Source organism: Stenella coeruleoalba, assembly GCF_951394435.1.
Source record: "Stenella coeruleoalba genome assembly, chromosome: 6".
In the NCBI taxonomy this organism is placed as follows: Eukaryota; Metazoa; Chordata; class Mammalia; order Artiodactyla; family Delphinidae; genus Stenella; species Stenella coeruleoalba.
In genome coordinates this window covers 88547652-88564903 of record NC_137151.1, presented here as the reverse complement: position 1 = coordinate 88564903, position 17252 = coordinate 88547652, and the positions used below count along the sequence as shown (strand labels likewise).

Genomic DNA, 17252 nt, shown 5'->3' with positions numbered 1-17252 from the left:
CTTCTCAGAATAATGTTTTTAAACTTATAAAAATTTCTAGGAATAAAAAAAAACTAATACATTGACAACTAGTCATGAAAATGTTAGAAACATTTTGTGATGTAACAACACATTGACTATGTATTCACTATAGACTATGTTTCCCAGTAGGTCTAATAATTTAACAGGCCATAATTTAACAATAGTGAGGGTTGTATGAGTTACCTGTGACAACTACAATGTGATAGGAAAATACCTGTGATTTCTATTGCTAACAATATAACAAGTACCGTTAATACTACTGTGGTTTGTTTTCTCTATCTATAATTGACACATCAGTTAGGGGTTAGTGAAAATAAGATTGTTGGTTTTTCCTTTTTCATCCAAGTTCATGGATCCCAGATGAAAAACCTTCATACAACATGACACTTTCTGAATGGCTCCATACTGTAACATCCTTGATTGCAGGATTCACGCTAGCATATAGTAGACACTCGATGAAAAATATAGCACATTTGTCAATTTTTAATTTAAAATAATGCGTCAAAGGAATCAAATCATGCATACTACAATACCTCCCACTGTAAAATGCCTCATCCTCAGTCCATATACCCCTTTAGATTCCTGTATCTATTTATTTGCTGGATATTTTCACTTGGATGTCCTACAGGAGCCTCAAACTCAACATATACAAATCTCATTACAGTCCAGCATTAAACCAAGTTTCCTGGAAAAGAGAGCCTGAGGCAAAAGTTACCTACTAGGACTCTCCCTACCGCGGGTGCAATCCCAGGGGGGCCTGAGGGAGGCGCAAGAAGGCAAGTCGTGGAAGGAGGGAGAGCGTGGACAAGTGGGTCCGCTACCCAGCTGATCTCAGGTTCACAGCCAATTTCAACTGTTGCTGGATATAAAAGGACATCTTCTGGGAGGCACTGGAACGACTGCACCCTGGAATAGTCTACTGTGGCGGAAGAGGAGAAAATAATTCAGCTTCTTATCCTCTAGACTTTCTCATCTCCTGTCTCTCATGGATCTGTTTGCACAATGGGCTCTTCACTCACCAGCTCTTCTAGGTTGTATTATCCAACTTTTATTTTTTTTTCTTTTAAGTTTAGGCGGCAGCGCAGGTGCAGGGCCGGGCAGAGCAAGCGGGCGGGCGGGCGGGCTGACTGCCTCGGGGCGGACCCAGGCGAGTGAGAGAGCAGCCGACAGTCGATTGTCAAGCCCCCTCCGCCTCTTCCTACTCAAGCTCACGCAACACTCCTCGGCAGGGGCTCTGGGGCCTCGCCGACGCCCTCCTCACGATCACCTCAGGGCCCGCTGCACGCCGGCGCTCTTGTGTCCGCCATCTTGGGGCGGCCTTTCCCGCCCTCTTCCGGCCGCCTTTCCCGCCCTCTTCCGGCAGCGGCTTGGGAAGCCGGATTCCACTACGGCAGCAGCAGGGTTCGTGGCAAGAATCACGGCTTGCAAGCCGCCCCGGGCAGTCTCATCTTCCTGCAGCTTCTGGACCCTCAGGCTTAGGTGAGTGAACCTGTGCACATGCGTGGGCACGCGCTGGGTGCCCACTTGCGGCCCAGAAGTGGGAAGGAATCCCCAGGCCGGGAGGCAGGAGACGCGTGTGGTGAGGTCTGAGGCAGGGTGCCCTCAGGGGATTTGGGAGACAGGTAGCATTGCTGAAGTCAACCCAAGTGGCCGAGCACGGGAACACACGAGGATCTATCCAGCCATGGTCCGTCGTAAAGGCAGAGAGGCAGCCCAATGAGCCTTCATCCAGCGAAGATTGAAATCTCCCTTCTGGGCTTACCTAAACGTGGTTGGGCCAGGTGGTCCTCCTGGAGGGTCGTGGTGACATCCGGCAGGAACCAGGGCTGAGGACATCTGGGGAGGTGTTGTAGATGAACTCTCAGCCGGAGGGTTAGACACAGCCTTTAAAAATATTCCTTAACTGTGCTAGATGATTTGACCGAATCAAGCACTCATCATTAGATACTTTTAAAAAGGTCAAAGTGCAGTGGATGACAAAGGATATGGCTTCAATTTTCCCTTATCTTTTTTCTCTTATCTCGGGTCCAGGGAAAGAAAACGTCATGGACCAGGCATCTTCCTCTTGGGATGGTTGAATTGGTGCTTTCTAGAACACACTTTGGTTGCATGGGGCATCCTTTTGAAGAGAGTGTCAGAAAAGCTGTGTGTCTATCTAAGAGGGAGTGTCTATCTCTCTTAGACAGCTGCAGCGCAGTAACTTGAGTAACCCATTTTCAAAGGCTCGAATCTCCTTGTTAGAGGGCTGTTGGCAAGACTGTCTTCGTTAGGAAACAGGATCAGAAAGAAGCCTGGGACAGATCCAACCACTATCCAGTGCATCACAGGACAAAACTTTTGAGATTACTGGCTTTAACTCAGTGAATAGGATCCAAGAGACAATAGATAGTTGGCTTTATATTACTTGGAGATGTAGGCAGGTTGGCATTTGGAGGCCCTATTTGATATGCATGGATCTCAAACTCAGATTATATAGGCAATATTTTGTTTTGGGGCAGCCTCCCTGTTTTCCTTTCCTACAGGCCCCCTTCCAGTCTCCCATGAAATATGTAAAGGCTGGGGATTAGAGTTTAGAGTTTACTTTGGCTTGATTATCACAGACGTATCTTGAATATATTGATATTTATCTTTTTCTCTACTCTGTGAATTATTTAAACAGTGTCTGCCCTTGCTTTCCTCACCTTTGCCAGGTGTTTTCAAACAGATGGTCTGTTGCATTCTCATTCTGAACACTCCTTCTGAGCCATGCTGTGGGGCTCAGTTGACATTAAGATTAGGACTTCACCTAATGCTGACATGACTATTAGTACATTATAGCACAAGAGTTTTAGTTATTTGCCAGCATGGATGTGTAAGTTCCTTTGCTAATCCCATTGCTATTGCAAGGTCTCCCATTGCAAGACATTGTCTTCAAAGAAAGCAGCAGATCTGCATTTTTTTTTTTTTTTGGTGGCGGTGGTGGTGGCGGGGTAACCTTCTTACACAAAAGCATCCTAAGAAAGCATTGTATTTCTTCTCACACAGGGCTCCACTTTTTAACCCTCTTCCAATCTGAATTAATAAATAATAACTTGTTACAACCTTAGCAGCATAAGTTTGCCTGAATAATCCATGCACTGTCATAGGCTACTCTCCTTTTCTTCTTTCTTGTTTGTAGATAGGATAGAAATCAAGGAGTAGGCCCTGAATTCAGTGCAATGTATCATCTTTGGTAGTCCCCAAGGAATTATGGGTGAGTGCTTACCCTACCAAATCTAGGGATCATTTCTGGGTGAAATCTAGAGTAATTTCATGTACATGTAATTTCATGTGAAATCTAGCTTGCTTCATGTGTGACCCTTACATGTACCAGAGACAGGCATGTTACTTATATTTCACGAAGAGTTGTATTACTTCAAGGCAAACGAGCAAGTTACTCCCCAGCAAGAGCTCAATTGTAAGTTCATATATCTTGGAATAGTTTTGCTTCAGCTTTTACTTCTTTGCTTGCCCAGTTCCATTTGAGCTGTCTCCTGCCCCATTGTATTTGGCAAAAATCTAACAGTAGGGTAGGAGATTTTGTGAGCATGTCTCCACTAGGGTATACATTGTACAAATTACCTAGAAAACAACTAAATAATAAAAGGCACTGCTACATCTTTTCTAATATTATTTAAATTAATTTTAAATTAATTTAATTTAATTTTTAAATTTTAATTTAATTTAATTTTTAAATTTAAATTAAATTAATTTTTCTGAAATATCTCATTCCCCACAACGTATTTGATAGAAAGGATTAAATATAAATAGTTTGAATCATAGTCTTGAAATTAAAACTCTCTTCTTGACATCTACTAGATTCTTGGAATACTCCTAGCAAGACTCCCCAAGAAGCAGCTTTCAAAATCAATAGGGAGTCCTTTTAACACAGAGAAATCTGCCCAGGATGGAAGTGGAATTGGGGCAAAAGGAAAGATATATTTAGCAAAACCTTCAAAAGCTATTTTTTGAAATAGATTTGCCTATAGTCTGTTAGATGCTGCAGACTTCAAAATATTAAAGAATCCAAGTGTGATATTCTATAGTTCTTATAACTTAACTTGATTTCTAGAACATTTATTTCCCAGTAGACAAACTCAGAACATGTTGAAAGAGCCATCAGTGGGGCAATTATTGCTGGTACTGATCTCCCCTGAACAAATGTGGAGATTTGTTTTAAGAAAAAAAGGTGAAGATTTATATGTATTTTATTTTTAACAAATTCTGTCATGAAGGAATTATTTAAACTATCTTGCATACAATTTATGGATTGAGGAGTGAATCTGTTAATATAGAACATATTTCCTGACTTTATTCCTGGGCTATATATCTTTTTGTCTGCATACTGTAGGCAACCTTAGTCATTTTTATGTGCTTTCTTGAAAAAAATCTTCAACAAACAAATGAGTGACTCAGTTTTATATTTTTGTTCTCAAGATTGTACATATTCTCTTATCTGGCCTAACGTCTATATGGTTAATGTCTACACGGTACTAAAACATAAATTTTGTAATCTCTTGGACAATTGAGTGCTTTATCTTCTGATATACCAGGATTAAACTCTAGGTATTATCTTACCCAGTCAAAAGCCCTCTTGCTATTCTGTGATGCAAACGTGAAGCAAGTATATTGATCTTACCTGGCAAGTCTAGATGTTGGTTCAGGTACAAATGGATGTGAATACCATCATTTTCTACAAGTGTTTACTCTTTCTTCCTATGAAACAATGTAATTGTTAGAGTATTATGGAGGAGCAGTTTATTTCTTAAAACAGTGCTCTGACTACATTATAATTATCTGTGCAGTCTATCTAGGTTTGCTAACCAGGAATAAAAATTTGTGTTTGAATATCTTTATTTATGGAGTTTTGAGTCATCAATTTACTATATTGTAGTTGGAATAAAACCATTTTTTGGAGGAGAAATCATAAAATGATATCTAGGGTTGATTAAAATAATTCTACATCATCATACTGTTTAATCTACTGCTCTGTTTCCAGAGTAAGAGTGGTGGGATGTATCACAGGAACAATTTTAATTGAATTAGGGGTTTACAGGGAGCTCAAACAGTGTTTGTTGTGTAAGGCTGAAGGGAGTCATATAGCGTCTGTGGCCAAATGGAGTAACGTTGCTTTTGGTTTAATGTTTTGGAACATCATAACTTCATAGAAGTTTATGAAGAGGTCCAGGCAGGACTCACTGTGTGGCATCATGTGGGCACAGAGAGAGGATATGTGCATGCGTGAATGGTGAGATTCTCACATTAAGAAGACATTTCATCCACAACCAAAATGCTCTCACCTTGGGAGTAGGATGATGTGGAGATTGATTTCCCAGTTCCAGTAACACTGCCCAGCGGTCTGCAGCAGGAACCAAGGGGTATAATAAGCAAATAATACAAATTACTGCAAACCAAATAAATTCTACCATTGCCCATGATTAGTAAAGGATTCAGCTCGTTTTGCAGAAGGCTCTGTAGATTAAATTCCAACTCAGAAATGTACAGCTTGATCAGTAAAGTTTGTAAATGGTTTTATAGATGAGGGATGCCATTCAATAGTGAAGATGCACTTCAGTTGCCAAAGCATTTAAAAAACTCCACAGCTGAGATGTGCTGCAGCCCAGAAGCAGGTGCCGGATCTGTAACAAGTTAAATGGAATCAGCAGAGTATTCATATTCACTACGAGTACAGTCTAAAAGGACATAGATTATATATAGTGAGTGTCTTATTTATTAAATTCTCCAAGTCAATTAGCAAAGGAGGCAGCCATCTGACAGGTACAATCTGAGACTAAATGAAGAAATTGAGCTTTCTCAGAAATAATGATGACATTGTGGCATTTAGGTATCTAAAATTTACCCTAGACCACACTCACCCTTCCCTAGAAGGGTACATCACAACAAAAAATGTCATATAGGTAGAAAGTACCACATTATTGTTGGCTGGGCTTGGGTCTTCAACCACAGCATAGAGAACTCTATAGTAAGCTGACCTGTGGCCATGGTTTTCCTAAAACAAGTTAGGTTTCATAGCTTCGTATCAAAAAAGCTATAGGTGGGTAAAGCCCACTCACTTGAAAATTCCCCAAAAACCAATTTTCAGATTTTAATTCTGAACTGTATATAGAAAGAAATGAAACAGATGGAGGTGGGCTAGAGGGAAATTGGGGGAGAGAGAGAGAAAGAGAGATTGGTACAGCTTCAGGTCTTTGCCATATCAGATGGGCTTCACATTTACTGCTTTAGTTCTACTGAATAGAGAGAGACAGAGGAAGTGGCTGGAATTACCAGCATATCACTTCACTTGCAAAATATGTCACCCGCAAGTGCTAATACATAGCCTCCCTACCCTTTTGCAGATGTGTCCAATGTGTGTGCGAAGATAGGATCAAACAGATTTTGACTCCTAGCCCTAGCCTCTTCTCTGAGCTACTGATCGTCCTATCACACTATCTACCAGCAGCCATGCTTGGAGCTTTCACCAATTCTCAAACATAACATCTTTTGAAGACTTGATTATTTTTTCCCACTAAGTATATTCTTATCTTTTTACACACTCCCCATCTTAACAGTTTTTCTCCTTTTAATAAGGTACTCCCATCATCCTCTCAGTTGCCCAAGGCTGAAATGTAAGTGCCATCCTTTTTTTTTTTTTAGCATCTTTATTGGAGTGTAATTGCTTTACAATGTTGTGTTAGCTTCTCCTGTATAACAAAGTGAATCAGTTATATATATATACATATATCCCCATATACCCTCCCTCTTGCGTATCCCTCCCACCTTCCCTATCCCACACCCCTAGGTGGTTAAAAAGCACCGAGCTGATCTTCCTGTGTGATGCAGCTGCTTCCCACTAGCTATCTATTTTATATTTGGTGGTGTATATATTTCAGTGCTACTCTCTCACTTCGTCCCAGCTTACACTTCCCCCTCCCCATGTCCTCAAGTCCATTCTCTACGTCTGCATCTTTATTCCTGTCCTTCCCTTAGGTTCTTCAGAACCAATTTTTTTTTTTTTTAGAGTCCATATATATGTGTTAGCATATGATATTTGTTTTTCTCTTTCTGATGTACGTCACTCTGTATGACAGACTCTAGGTCCATCCACCTCACTACAAATAACTCAATTTCATTTCTTTTTATGGCTGAGTAATATTCCATTGTATATATGTGCCATATCTTCTTTATCCATTCATCTATCGATGGACACTTAGGTTGCTTCCATGTCCTAGCTATTGTAAATAGTGCTGCAATGAACATTGTGGTACATGACACTTTTTGAATGATGGTTTTCTCAGGGTATGTGGTATATATATATATATATTTCCAAATATTTCCAAATATTTCCCCATATTATTTCCCAAATTTCCCCATAATATTCCCCAAAATATTTCCAAATATATACCCATATATATTTCTATATATATATATTGGAGTCTCTGAGCTTCTTGGGCTTGATTGACTATTTCCTTTCCCATGTTAGGGAAGTTTTCAACTATAATCTCTCCAAATATTTTTTTAGACCCTTTCTTTTTCTCTTCTTCTTCTGGGACCCCTATGATTTGAATGTTGGTGCATTTAATGTTGTCCCAGTGGTCTCTGAGACTGTCCTCAATTCTTTTCATTCTTTTTTCTTTATTCTGCTCTACGGTAGTTATTTCCACTATTTTATCTTCCAGGTCACTTATCCGTTCTTCTGCCTCAGTTATTCTGCTATTGATTCCTTCTAGAGAATTTTTAATTTCATTTATTGTGTTGTTCATCATTGTTTGTTTGCTCTTAAATTCGTCTTGGTCCTTGTTAAACGTTTCTTGTATTTTCTCCATTCTGTTTCCAAGATTTTGCATCATCTTTACTATCATTCCTCTGAATTCTTTTTCAGGTAGACCACCTATTTCCTCTTCATTTGTTTGTTTTGGTGGGTTTTTACCTTGCTCCTTCATCTGCTGCATATTTCTCTGTCTTCTCATTTTGTTTAACTTACTGTGTTTGGGGTCTCCTTTTTGCAGGCTGCAGTTTCATTGTTCCCATTGTTTTTGGTGTCTGCCTCCAGTGGGTGAACTGAGTTATAAACTCAGTGGCTGTGTAGACTTCCTGGTGGAGTGGAGTGGTGCCTGTTTTCTGGTGGGTGTGGCTGGATCTTGTCTTTCTGGTGGGCAGGGCCGTGTCCGGTGGTGTGTTTTGGAGTTTCCGTGAACTTAGTGTGATTTTATCAGCCTCTCTGCTAATGGCTGGGGTTGTGTTCCTGTCTTGCTTGGCATGGGGCATCCAGCACTGGAGCTTGCTGGCCATTGGGTGGAGCTGGGTCTTAGCGTTGAGATGGAGATCTCTGGGAGATCTCTCATTGGTTGGTATTACATGGGGCTGGGAGGTCTCTGGTGGTCCAGTGCCCTGAAGTTGGCTGTCCCACCTCAGAGGCTCATGCCTGACACTAGGCCGGAGCACCAAGACCTTGTCAGCCACACAGCTTCTGCCACCTTTTGTCATGGTCCCAGGATCTCTTAACTGCAGCAGCTTTGGGGCAGTGTAGTGTCCAGGCAGTAAAGTAGCATCCCATTCTTTTCACCAGCTGTGTGGGAGGAAGAAATTTTCTTTTACCTTTCTAGGTTCTTCTGACTTGTCAAAGTGGCTGAAGTCCTTACTTTAAAAAAATACGAGTGCCATCCTTGATTTCTCTCTCCCTCTCTCTCATACCACACATCCAGTCTACCAATTCAGCCTATCAATTCTTCCTTCCAGATGTATCTCCAATGTAGTAGCCATCTTTCTTAATCTTTGGTAACATCCGTTCATCCAGACCAACACCTCCTCTCCATGGGACTAATGCAGAAGCCTCCCTTCACCTACTCTTGGTCCTCTTCAATCTGTTCTCCATACAGCAGCCAGAGTGACACTATTAAAACTATAAATCTGTTTATGGCCTTCTGCTGCTTATAACAGCTCATGGTGTTCTGTTGAATTCAGAATAACACTGTATGACAAATATCTAGCTGGCTTGCCCTCTCTCCCTCTTGCTCACTGTGTTCCTTATATTCTGGGCTGCTTTTACTTTTTAGATATGCCAAGTTCTTCCCAGGCTTGGGGATTTTGCCCATATTTTTCTCTGCATGGACCACTCTTTCCCCTGCATCTCATAACTGAATCCATTTAATCCTTCTGGTCTCGTGCTACATGTTACCTTTTCAGAGAGGCTATCCCTGACCACTCTATCTGAAATAGGTCCTCAACTCCTATTTTCACTTTACTTATTTTCTCAGCAACTTGTTTTTTCTTTCTTTTTCATAGTCCTTATCACAACTGACAATTGTCCACTTGCCACTCTATTAAATCATGTGCCTTATTTTCTGGAAATAATAAACCATATTGGGATATTTAGTGATTTGGGTCCAAACACACATAATGTTTTCCTGTAATACCACTGTTGCCTTATTGGCTGTCTAGATACCACATAGTATGTCTATTTTTTGATTATCAGTTTTGGTTATACGATCCTGCATCAGTCCCTTCCTATTGTACCTACCACTACAGAGTCTCAGATGTCCCTTGGAAGATAAACTAAGGTCCTAAAGCTTTGTCATGTAATGTAACATCAGGTGCTAAAGTTTTGTTATTCAACAGACTATTAGGAAAGTACAATTTGCAAAGAATGTGATTTAGAGAATGGGTCTCAGTTAGATTTCATTTTGTCACACATGGGAGTGACATGTGCTCTCCATTGGGAGTATTGGAACATATGAGTAAAAATCAAATGACTAAGAGAACTATTAGAAATTAAACTATATTTTGTGCATGTTGAAGAGTAATATTTTTTATGCAAGATTGCATTCCAGGGGAGGAATTTATTATTGTGTTCAGTCATTGCAAAGTGGTTGGATTTCCTATAACTAGTCATTACTGCCTTTATTTATAATGATCACATACTGAAAGACTGCATATTCAGTGAATTGCCTTTTGAGTGCTTCTACATAAAGAATCTAAGATTAAATGATGCAAACTAGAGACAATAGATACAACAAGGGATCAAAAAAATGTTAACCTTAATGTGACATGCCTAGTTTAAAAAGTTCATGTAGTTTTCTTTCCTTCCTCTTTCCCTCCCTCCCTTCCTTCCTTCCTCTTTCCTTTTTTCCTTCTTCTCTGTTACAGTTTTGGAGGGGAGTGGTCACTGGGGGAAGCAACTATAGTCTATGAAATAGTTTTCAATTTGTTTTCTTGTTGTTTTCGTCAATGCATTGATATTTAAATTAGTTTACTATGGGTGTGGTGTTTTCCAGAATTTCGTATTTATTTATTACCTTATTAAAGTTATAAGAATAAAAACTATTGTAGAAAAGAGATAGTTATAGGTGGGTTGAAGTTTTATGACAAAACAATCAATTTTAATGCTGAAGCACCAAGCATGAAAAACAATATTTGTGTTTGATTTAAAAAATTGATTTCAGTCATTTATTCATTTATTTATTTATCCAAAAATTATTATTTAACAGCTGCTGAGTGCCAGGCACTACATCAGCATTGGGAATACAACAATTAATAAAATAAAATTTCTCCCTAATCAAATATTCTTCCTTTGGGTAGAAGAGATAAAATAGAGATACAAACATATCAGGGGAATGATGTGCTATAAAAACAAGCAACAAAGGTGGGATACAGAAAATAGACTAGAGAAGTGTGTGCATGGGTGTGCATGTGTAAAATGGTATTTTTAGAGAAAATGATGAACTTGAAACAGGGATTTAAAGGAAGTAAGAGAATAAGCTATGTGACTCTGTTGGTTAAAAACATACCAAGAAGAGGGGAAAGAATGAGCAAAGTCTCTGGAGCACAACAAGGAAGCCAGAATTGGGAAAAAGGAGCTGAACAGAGATAATTGGTGTCACAGGTAGATGAGGTTGAAGTGATAGTAGAGGCCTAGACCATGTAGGATTTAAAAATATTCTGATGACTAGATGAATTTATTTGTTGATAAGAAGAATATAAAAATATTTATTTTATTTGTTGTTTATTTTTGTTATAAATATGCACATGTATTTAATATGTATATAAAAGTTACATCTATTAAGATATTGGTGGTGAAAGTACATGTTAGATCAAAGTCTGAATCGTTTTTTTAATAAAGGGCATCTTTATGGACCTGTTTGGTATTTGGCATAATTCTCAAAATTGTTTATTTCATACATTTAAAACCATTATTTTTAAGACTTGTTAAACCTACATACATTTATAAGTCACCTAGTTAAATGATTCCTTTTTCTGCAAGGATTCTTTTTATTATTAATTGATGCATTATTTCCTCTCCCAAAATAATTTATCTACAAGAAAGTTTACTTAGATGTGACTTTATGTTAACATATAACTGATTCAACAGTGGGAGAAAAGAAAAAGGGAAACCAAATCAATTTTGATGGCTTTGCCTTTGAAATACTATAATAAATTCAAGATTGAGGATCGAGAGTGGCCATCAGAAATTGTGTGAACTCCTTTAAGGAGAATTATATTTCACTGACACAATCCAAAAGGCTGGGTAATGGAGAAAATTCATGATAACTAATTGCTGTTATATCAGTTTTAATATCCACCCTCATTTTGAAAACTCGATATATCCCAACTCTCAAGGGTATGCCTGTAATTATGCTTTTGAGGTGTTCAAGTGCTTTATCACAGAGAGACACTTGAACTCCACTGTGAGAAGGTTAATTATTTACAATATCCTTGAAAACATTCTCTGGTATGAGTGGATTACATGAAGACACCTTGAAGTGACAACAGAAGTCCCAAGAAAGTTAAATGTAAAAATCAATGATTTGTCTATGCTGAGTCTCAGAGGGCTGCTTTATAATATTAATGGTATTAGCTACTAACCCTGTTTTCAGAAACTGTTGAAAAACGTTATTTCTGCCTCTAGCAGTGCATACCTCTGGAGGATTGTGCTTAAATTTAGCTAAGATTTTCAATTTCCTCACTTCTGTTACGGGATTAATCCATATAAATCATTTGGTGATGAATAAACATGGCTTGCCTGCTGTGTGTGTGTGTCTGTGGTTTTCAGTGTATGATTTCATGATTATAAGGTCTTTAAATAATTAAAACAAGGGATTGTCATTCTTCTGAACTACTAATTAGAATACTTTTGGGTTTAGATTATCCTCTATGTTTAAAAGTCTCATGAGAGAAAAAATTTTTATAACTTTATAAAATGGGAGGAAATTTGAAGTTTCAATAGCCTACTGCCTTGCCCACACATTAAACGTCCAAGAAATATTTATGGACTGAATGTCCTGAGTTAAAGAAATGCATTGTTAAATCCTTATTTACATTTCCCCCTTTTTAAATGTAAGCCTACTTTCTTCATTAAAAATGAGAAATTTCCCTTAAAAATAAAAAATTTTAAATTCTATGTAATGACATTGAAGCATATTATTTCCCTCCTAGGTTTTAATTCCTCTGTCTCTTCGGTGTTTTATCAGTAGTCCAAACAAAAATCGTACCTCGAGGACCCCTTCTGCATGGAGTTGTGGTTCTCCCCAGGGTCACCAAATGAACTTGGCTCAGTGTAGGTAGCAGGTTGCATCATATAACAGAGAATATCTTACGTACTGTACTTAAAGAATCTTTCTTTTGGAAACTCTCTTAGCTTAAGCATAAAGGGCAATTTATTAGGTGGGTGCTGACTTATCTTACAGTGGCCTAAGAAGATTTGAATAACCAGGGAGGAACTGGGGATCTCTGAAGCAGCATTTGTGGATCTTCCCTTTACTACACTGGTATTAATATGGTCTTGCTCCATTGACACCTAGTTTCTATGACTGTTAGTAAAAACTACAAATTCCTGGGAGAGAGAATTTGATTGGTTAGCTTGGGGTCTGGTGATCATCCCTGGTCAATTATCTGAAGCTATACACGTGGTCTCATAATAGATGCATTAGAGACCCACCCCTGTGAGAAGAGGGGCTGACAGTGAGTCAGGCAGTCAGCCTGAATGCCAACTACACTCTCTTATAGGTGGTTCTGCTCTTGTTAAAGAACCTGGAATGCTTCAGTCCTGAACTCCTCACCCATAGAGAGGAGTAGTAGTAGCACATAGTACATCTCATTATGAGTGCTTTCACGTTTTCCATGCTTTGCTCTTCTATAGTCATTGATATAGTTAAAGAAGGATTTCCTGGAATCTAAGCATACTCCACAAGGTGCCCTCTTCTCTCCCAGTGTTGTTGTAGTCTTAGATTTTTCGTTGTTACTAATATATAATCACTTAAATTCTTCTGTTCAGTTAATTAACTAATTAGTTACACAGATATTCATTGAACGTATGCCGAGTATTGGGCTAGGAGCCGGGGAGATCCATTTTGGAACTATTGATGATGTCTAGTACAAAGTACCTTTCTACTTTGTTGATTTAATCCTTTAAAAAAAAACTTTACATAAGATACCAAACGTTAATTAAACTCAAACAGTGCATTACATTTTGCTCAGATTTCATATAAATCATCTTATCTATACTTCTAAGATAAGTAGACCAGATGTTGTTATTCTCATGGAGAAAAGCCAAGTTAAGTGCTTTATTCAGGTTTTCATAGCTACTAAGTGGCAGATCTAGGATTCAAGTGAGTGTCTACAGTGGACCCAGTAATAATTTCATCATAGATTGTGACTTTATTGTTGTCTCCTTCCATTGTTGAAAGATCCACTAGCAGTAGTACTTTCAAAATATAGGAGAGTCTAATGAAGAATGACAATACATTTTTGGTAAGTGTATTCTACAAGTCTAAAAAACTGTCCTGGAACTGTTTAGAAAATCGATAATATGTAATCAGTAATTGGGTTGTGTGACAAAATACTGTGTTAATCTAACAAAAATCCGTAGGTGTACCTTAGTTAAGGTACCTTAGTACCTCAGTTAGTTAAATAATTTTAAGAAAAAATATTGAATAAGTGTTAACCTCAGTCTAAGTTTTATGATGATTAGGTGGTCTCTAGTCTTGATTAGAGATGAAGTAATAAATGTAAAACCACTATCCAATGTCACCAAGAAAGGTTTTTATAATGCAGATTTGCTGGTGATGAACAATCATTACTTATATCAATTATCAAGTTCTTAAATCATTGTATTCCACTAAATACTTAGAATACAAGCAAGATTGCTGAATCAAATACTCTTTAGTTGAAGGAAGGCTGGCTGGTGAAAGGTGATAAAGATTTTTTTGAACAAAAACATCTGATCAGTATCTTGAGTAAATGTTAGCAAATGACATTTGAATTGCAACATTTATTAAATATCTGCTCTTTGACTGACATGATATTACATAAACAGAAGCCAAAAATGAATAAATAAAATAAATAGGAATAAAATGTCAGAAAAAATTTCCCATAAGAGCTTGGGTTTGGTAACTTGATTAGGTAAATTGAAAAGCGTATTTATATTTTTTACTACTTTCCTACAAAGTTCCACTTAGGATTTGGGATATCTCAGCCACTTTTACAATTTGAAAATACTTTTTGAAAACTTAATTTTGGGGTATATTTAAAAAAACCCCTTATTTCTACACTATGAAAATATAGAAGACTTTCTAAAAATAATATAACATGAGAACATTCCCATCACCATTTCATATACCTCGTACTCCTTTCCTGCTTTTCCCATGCACCTCTACCTACTTTTCCGTCTTGGTCCTGTACCTCAACACTTTTGACATTAACAATATGAGACATTCAGAATTTATTCATTCATTTATTCAAACTCGTATTTTAAAGAATCCATTATGTATCAGACACTGTCGGTGGTGAGGCTGGGGTGGTAGTCAAAGACAGAGAAGATGGAGAGGTTTTATTAAGTTATTGGCAGTGGGAATGGAGAGAAGTGGATGGAACTGAGATATTTGGGAAGTACCCTTTTTTGGTAACTGATGGATGTTGGGAGGTATCTCTCTCCCATGGCTTGGTCAGTAAGTGGAATATATTGAATACAGTTGCTCAAGCAATTTTTGTTCCACAAGTCTGAATTGATTTCCAATAAAAGCATTTAAAAAAATTTTATTAGTGCTCATGTTCCAAGCGGCCTTATGAAAGTAAACATATTTTGAAGATGCATTCAGTTTTCCTCATGTTTGTTTTTGTATCATTATGAGATTTATACAAAATATGTTCAGCATAAATCTTTAAAATACACTAACAAGAAAGCAAAATAGACTTGTCAACAACTAAATAGGTTGTCAAAATAAATCTGTATAATGTCAGATAAAAGTTACAAACATTGAATAAAAAAATTAAATTTGTGTTTTAAAGTTCCATTTTTAAAAAACGTGAAACAAATGTCTTTTCAAAGGTTTCTCTTGCCAGTAGATGTTATTACTAAGGAGGGATACTTTCACTAGTAGGTACATTACTGCCACCTAAACTAGGAGAGTCCACATCACAACAGATGTTCCTCAGACAAGCAGATGGGGACTTCATGGACAATTTGCCCTTCTTCCCAGGAGCAAGTGTCGTTATAGAGGAGATTTGAAAACCTGCCATTTAGTACCAGGTCAAAACACTCACTTAAATCTGCATCTGTGTTCCAGTGGTTATCAAAATGTAGGAACTTTTATCTTGAGTTTACCATGTAAACAAAACACTAACGGTGAGACAAGATGGTGGCCTCACAGTACTTTGGATTTAAGTGTGTATACTTCTCTCATTTTCTTCCTTTCCACAAAAGGTTGGTTTTTTAATGAAATATTTCAGACATCCAATATGCCTAAAGAATAAGGTAATCAATACTTAGGAATGCACCATCCAGCGTGAAAATAAAACTTGAAAAGAACAGAAGAACTCTGTATACCCCTTTCAGATCCCATTTCTCTCTATATCCATCAGAGGTAGTCTCTATTTTGAATTTTGTGTATTCTGTTCCCATGCATTTCTTTATACATTTACTACATATATATTACATATAAATATTGTTTGGCAGGTTTTAAACATTAAATAGTGTATCAGTTTTTCAACGATTGTCTCTCAGCTTCATGCCCATCCTTTTAACACTCTGCTGTATGATGCTGGGACAGGGACTGTGCAGACCACATTCCTGCTTCACCAGCTGGTTCCCTGTTGGGCTGTGCCGATAGAGGTACTAGAGGGAGACTGGAAGGTTGGAGAAAATAGGGATTTGCTTCTTGTTTGCTCCCTGTTCCTGTGACCCTTAGATTGACAACTGCTTTTCATGCCACAGCAGCAATTCCTTCCATAGGCAGCGGCTGAATCCAGTTTGCAGTTTTGACACTCCCAGAAACAGCCTTGTTGCTGCCGCCTCAAAGGCTAGGCACCAGCCATAGATGCCCCTCACCGTAAGGGTTTGGATCCCAGCTTCATGGGGTCCTTCTTGATTTGCAAACAATAGTATCAATTAATTAGGCCCTCTTCTCCAAGGTCTGAGTTTCAGTTTTGTTCCCACAGCCCTAGGGAACGTAGCTACTTCCTACACTTACTACTCTGTGATTCCAACAGTCCCTTTTTGCTTTTTAATAACTTCATTAACTAGAGATAAGGTTGTTGCTGTTAACAATTCATTTTGTTAAATTCTCTATGTCTCCTGATTCTGACTAATTTAAATATGATCATTAATGTAAGTAATATTCTTGAATGTACAATTTTCAGCCAGAATTTTGTTTCTGAGGTCCATTGTGTAGGTCTAGTGAAATAGTTTTCACTGCTGTATTTATTATGTAGATATGATGTCACAATTTATTCATTTATTCTTCTTGGAATGAATTGTTTAAAAAAAATGCTGCTCTAAATATTTTTGTAAGGACTTAGTGCAAATGCTGGTCTGAATATTTTACATATGTGCTAGAGATTCTTAGAGAAGTTACCAAGAAGTGGATTTATTGATCCATAGAATTTGTGCATTTTTAACTTTATAAAATATTGCTAACTTGCTTTCCAGTGTAGTTATATCAACTTACACTCCCAAAAAGAATTGCATAAAAATTCTTATTGTTCCTCTAGGTATTGTCAGATTTCTTAAATTCCTTAATTCTTAATATGAATGGTATTTTACTGTGATTTTAATTTACATTTCTCTAAGGTTGAACATTTTTCCCTATGTTTATTTGTCATTTTTTTTCTTTAACTATTTGTTTACATATTTTGTCCATTCCTCTCGTGGGTTGTTGGTCTTTTATTGATTTAGTAATATTCTTTATATATGATAGACTCTAATCTTATGCCATTTAAAA

At 37.7% G+C, this 17252-nt stretch overlaps 1 protein-coding gene across 13 annotated transcripts in view; it reads left to right on the top strand.

Annotated features, from left to right (window-relative positions):
• The first annotated feature begins 424 nt into the window (after window positions 1-424).
• The window catches only part of LOC307187471 (uncharacterized protein), a 1029543-nt gene continuing 1012715 nt past the window's right edge, over window positions 425-17252 (top strand). For all 13 annotated transcript variants that reach the window (XM_079923575.1, XM_079923576.1, XM_079923567.1 and 10 more), the window contains exon 1: window positions 425-1500. In XM_079923575.1, the coding sequence (XP_079779701.1) occupies window positions 1007-1500 (494 nt within the window). In that variant the 5' untranslated portion in view covers window positions 425-1006. The remainder of the gene's footprint in view (window positions 1501-17252) is intronic.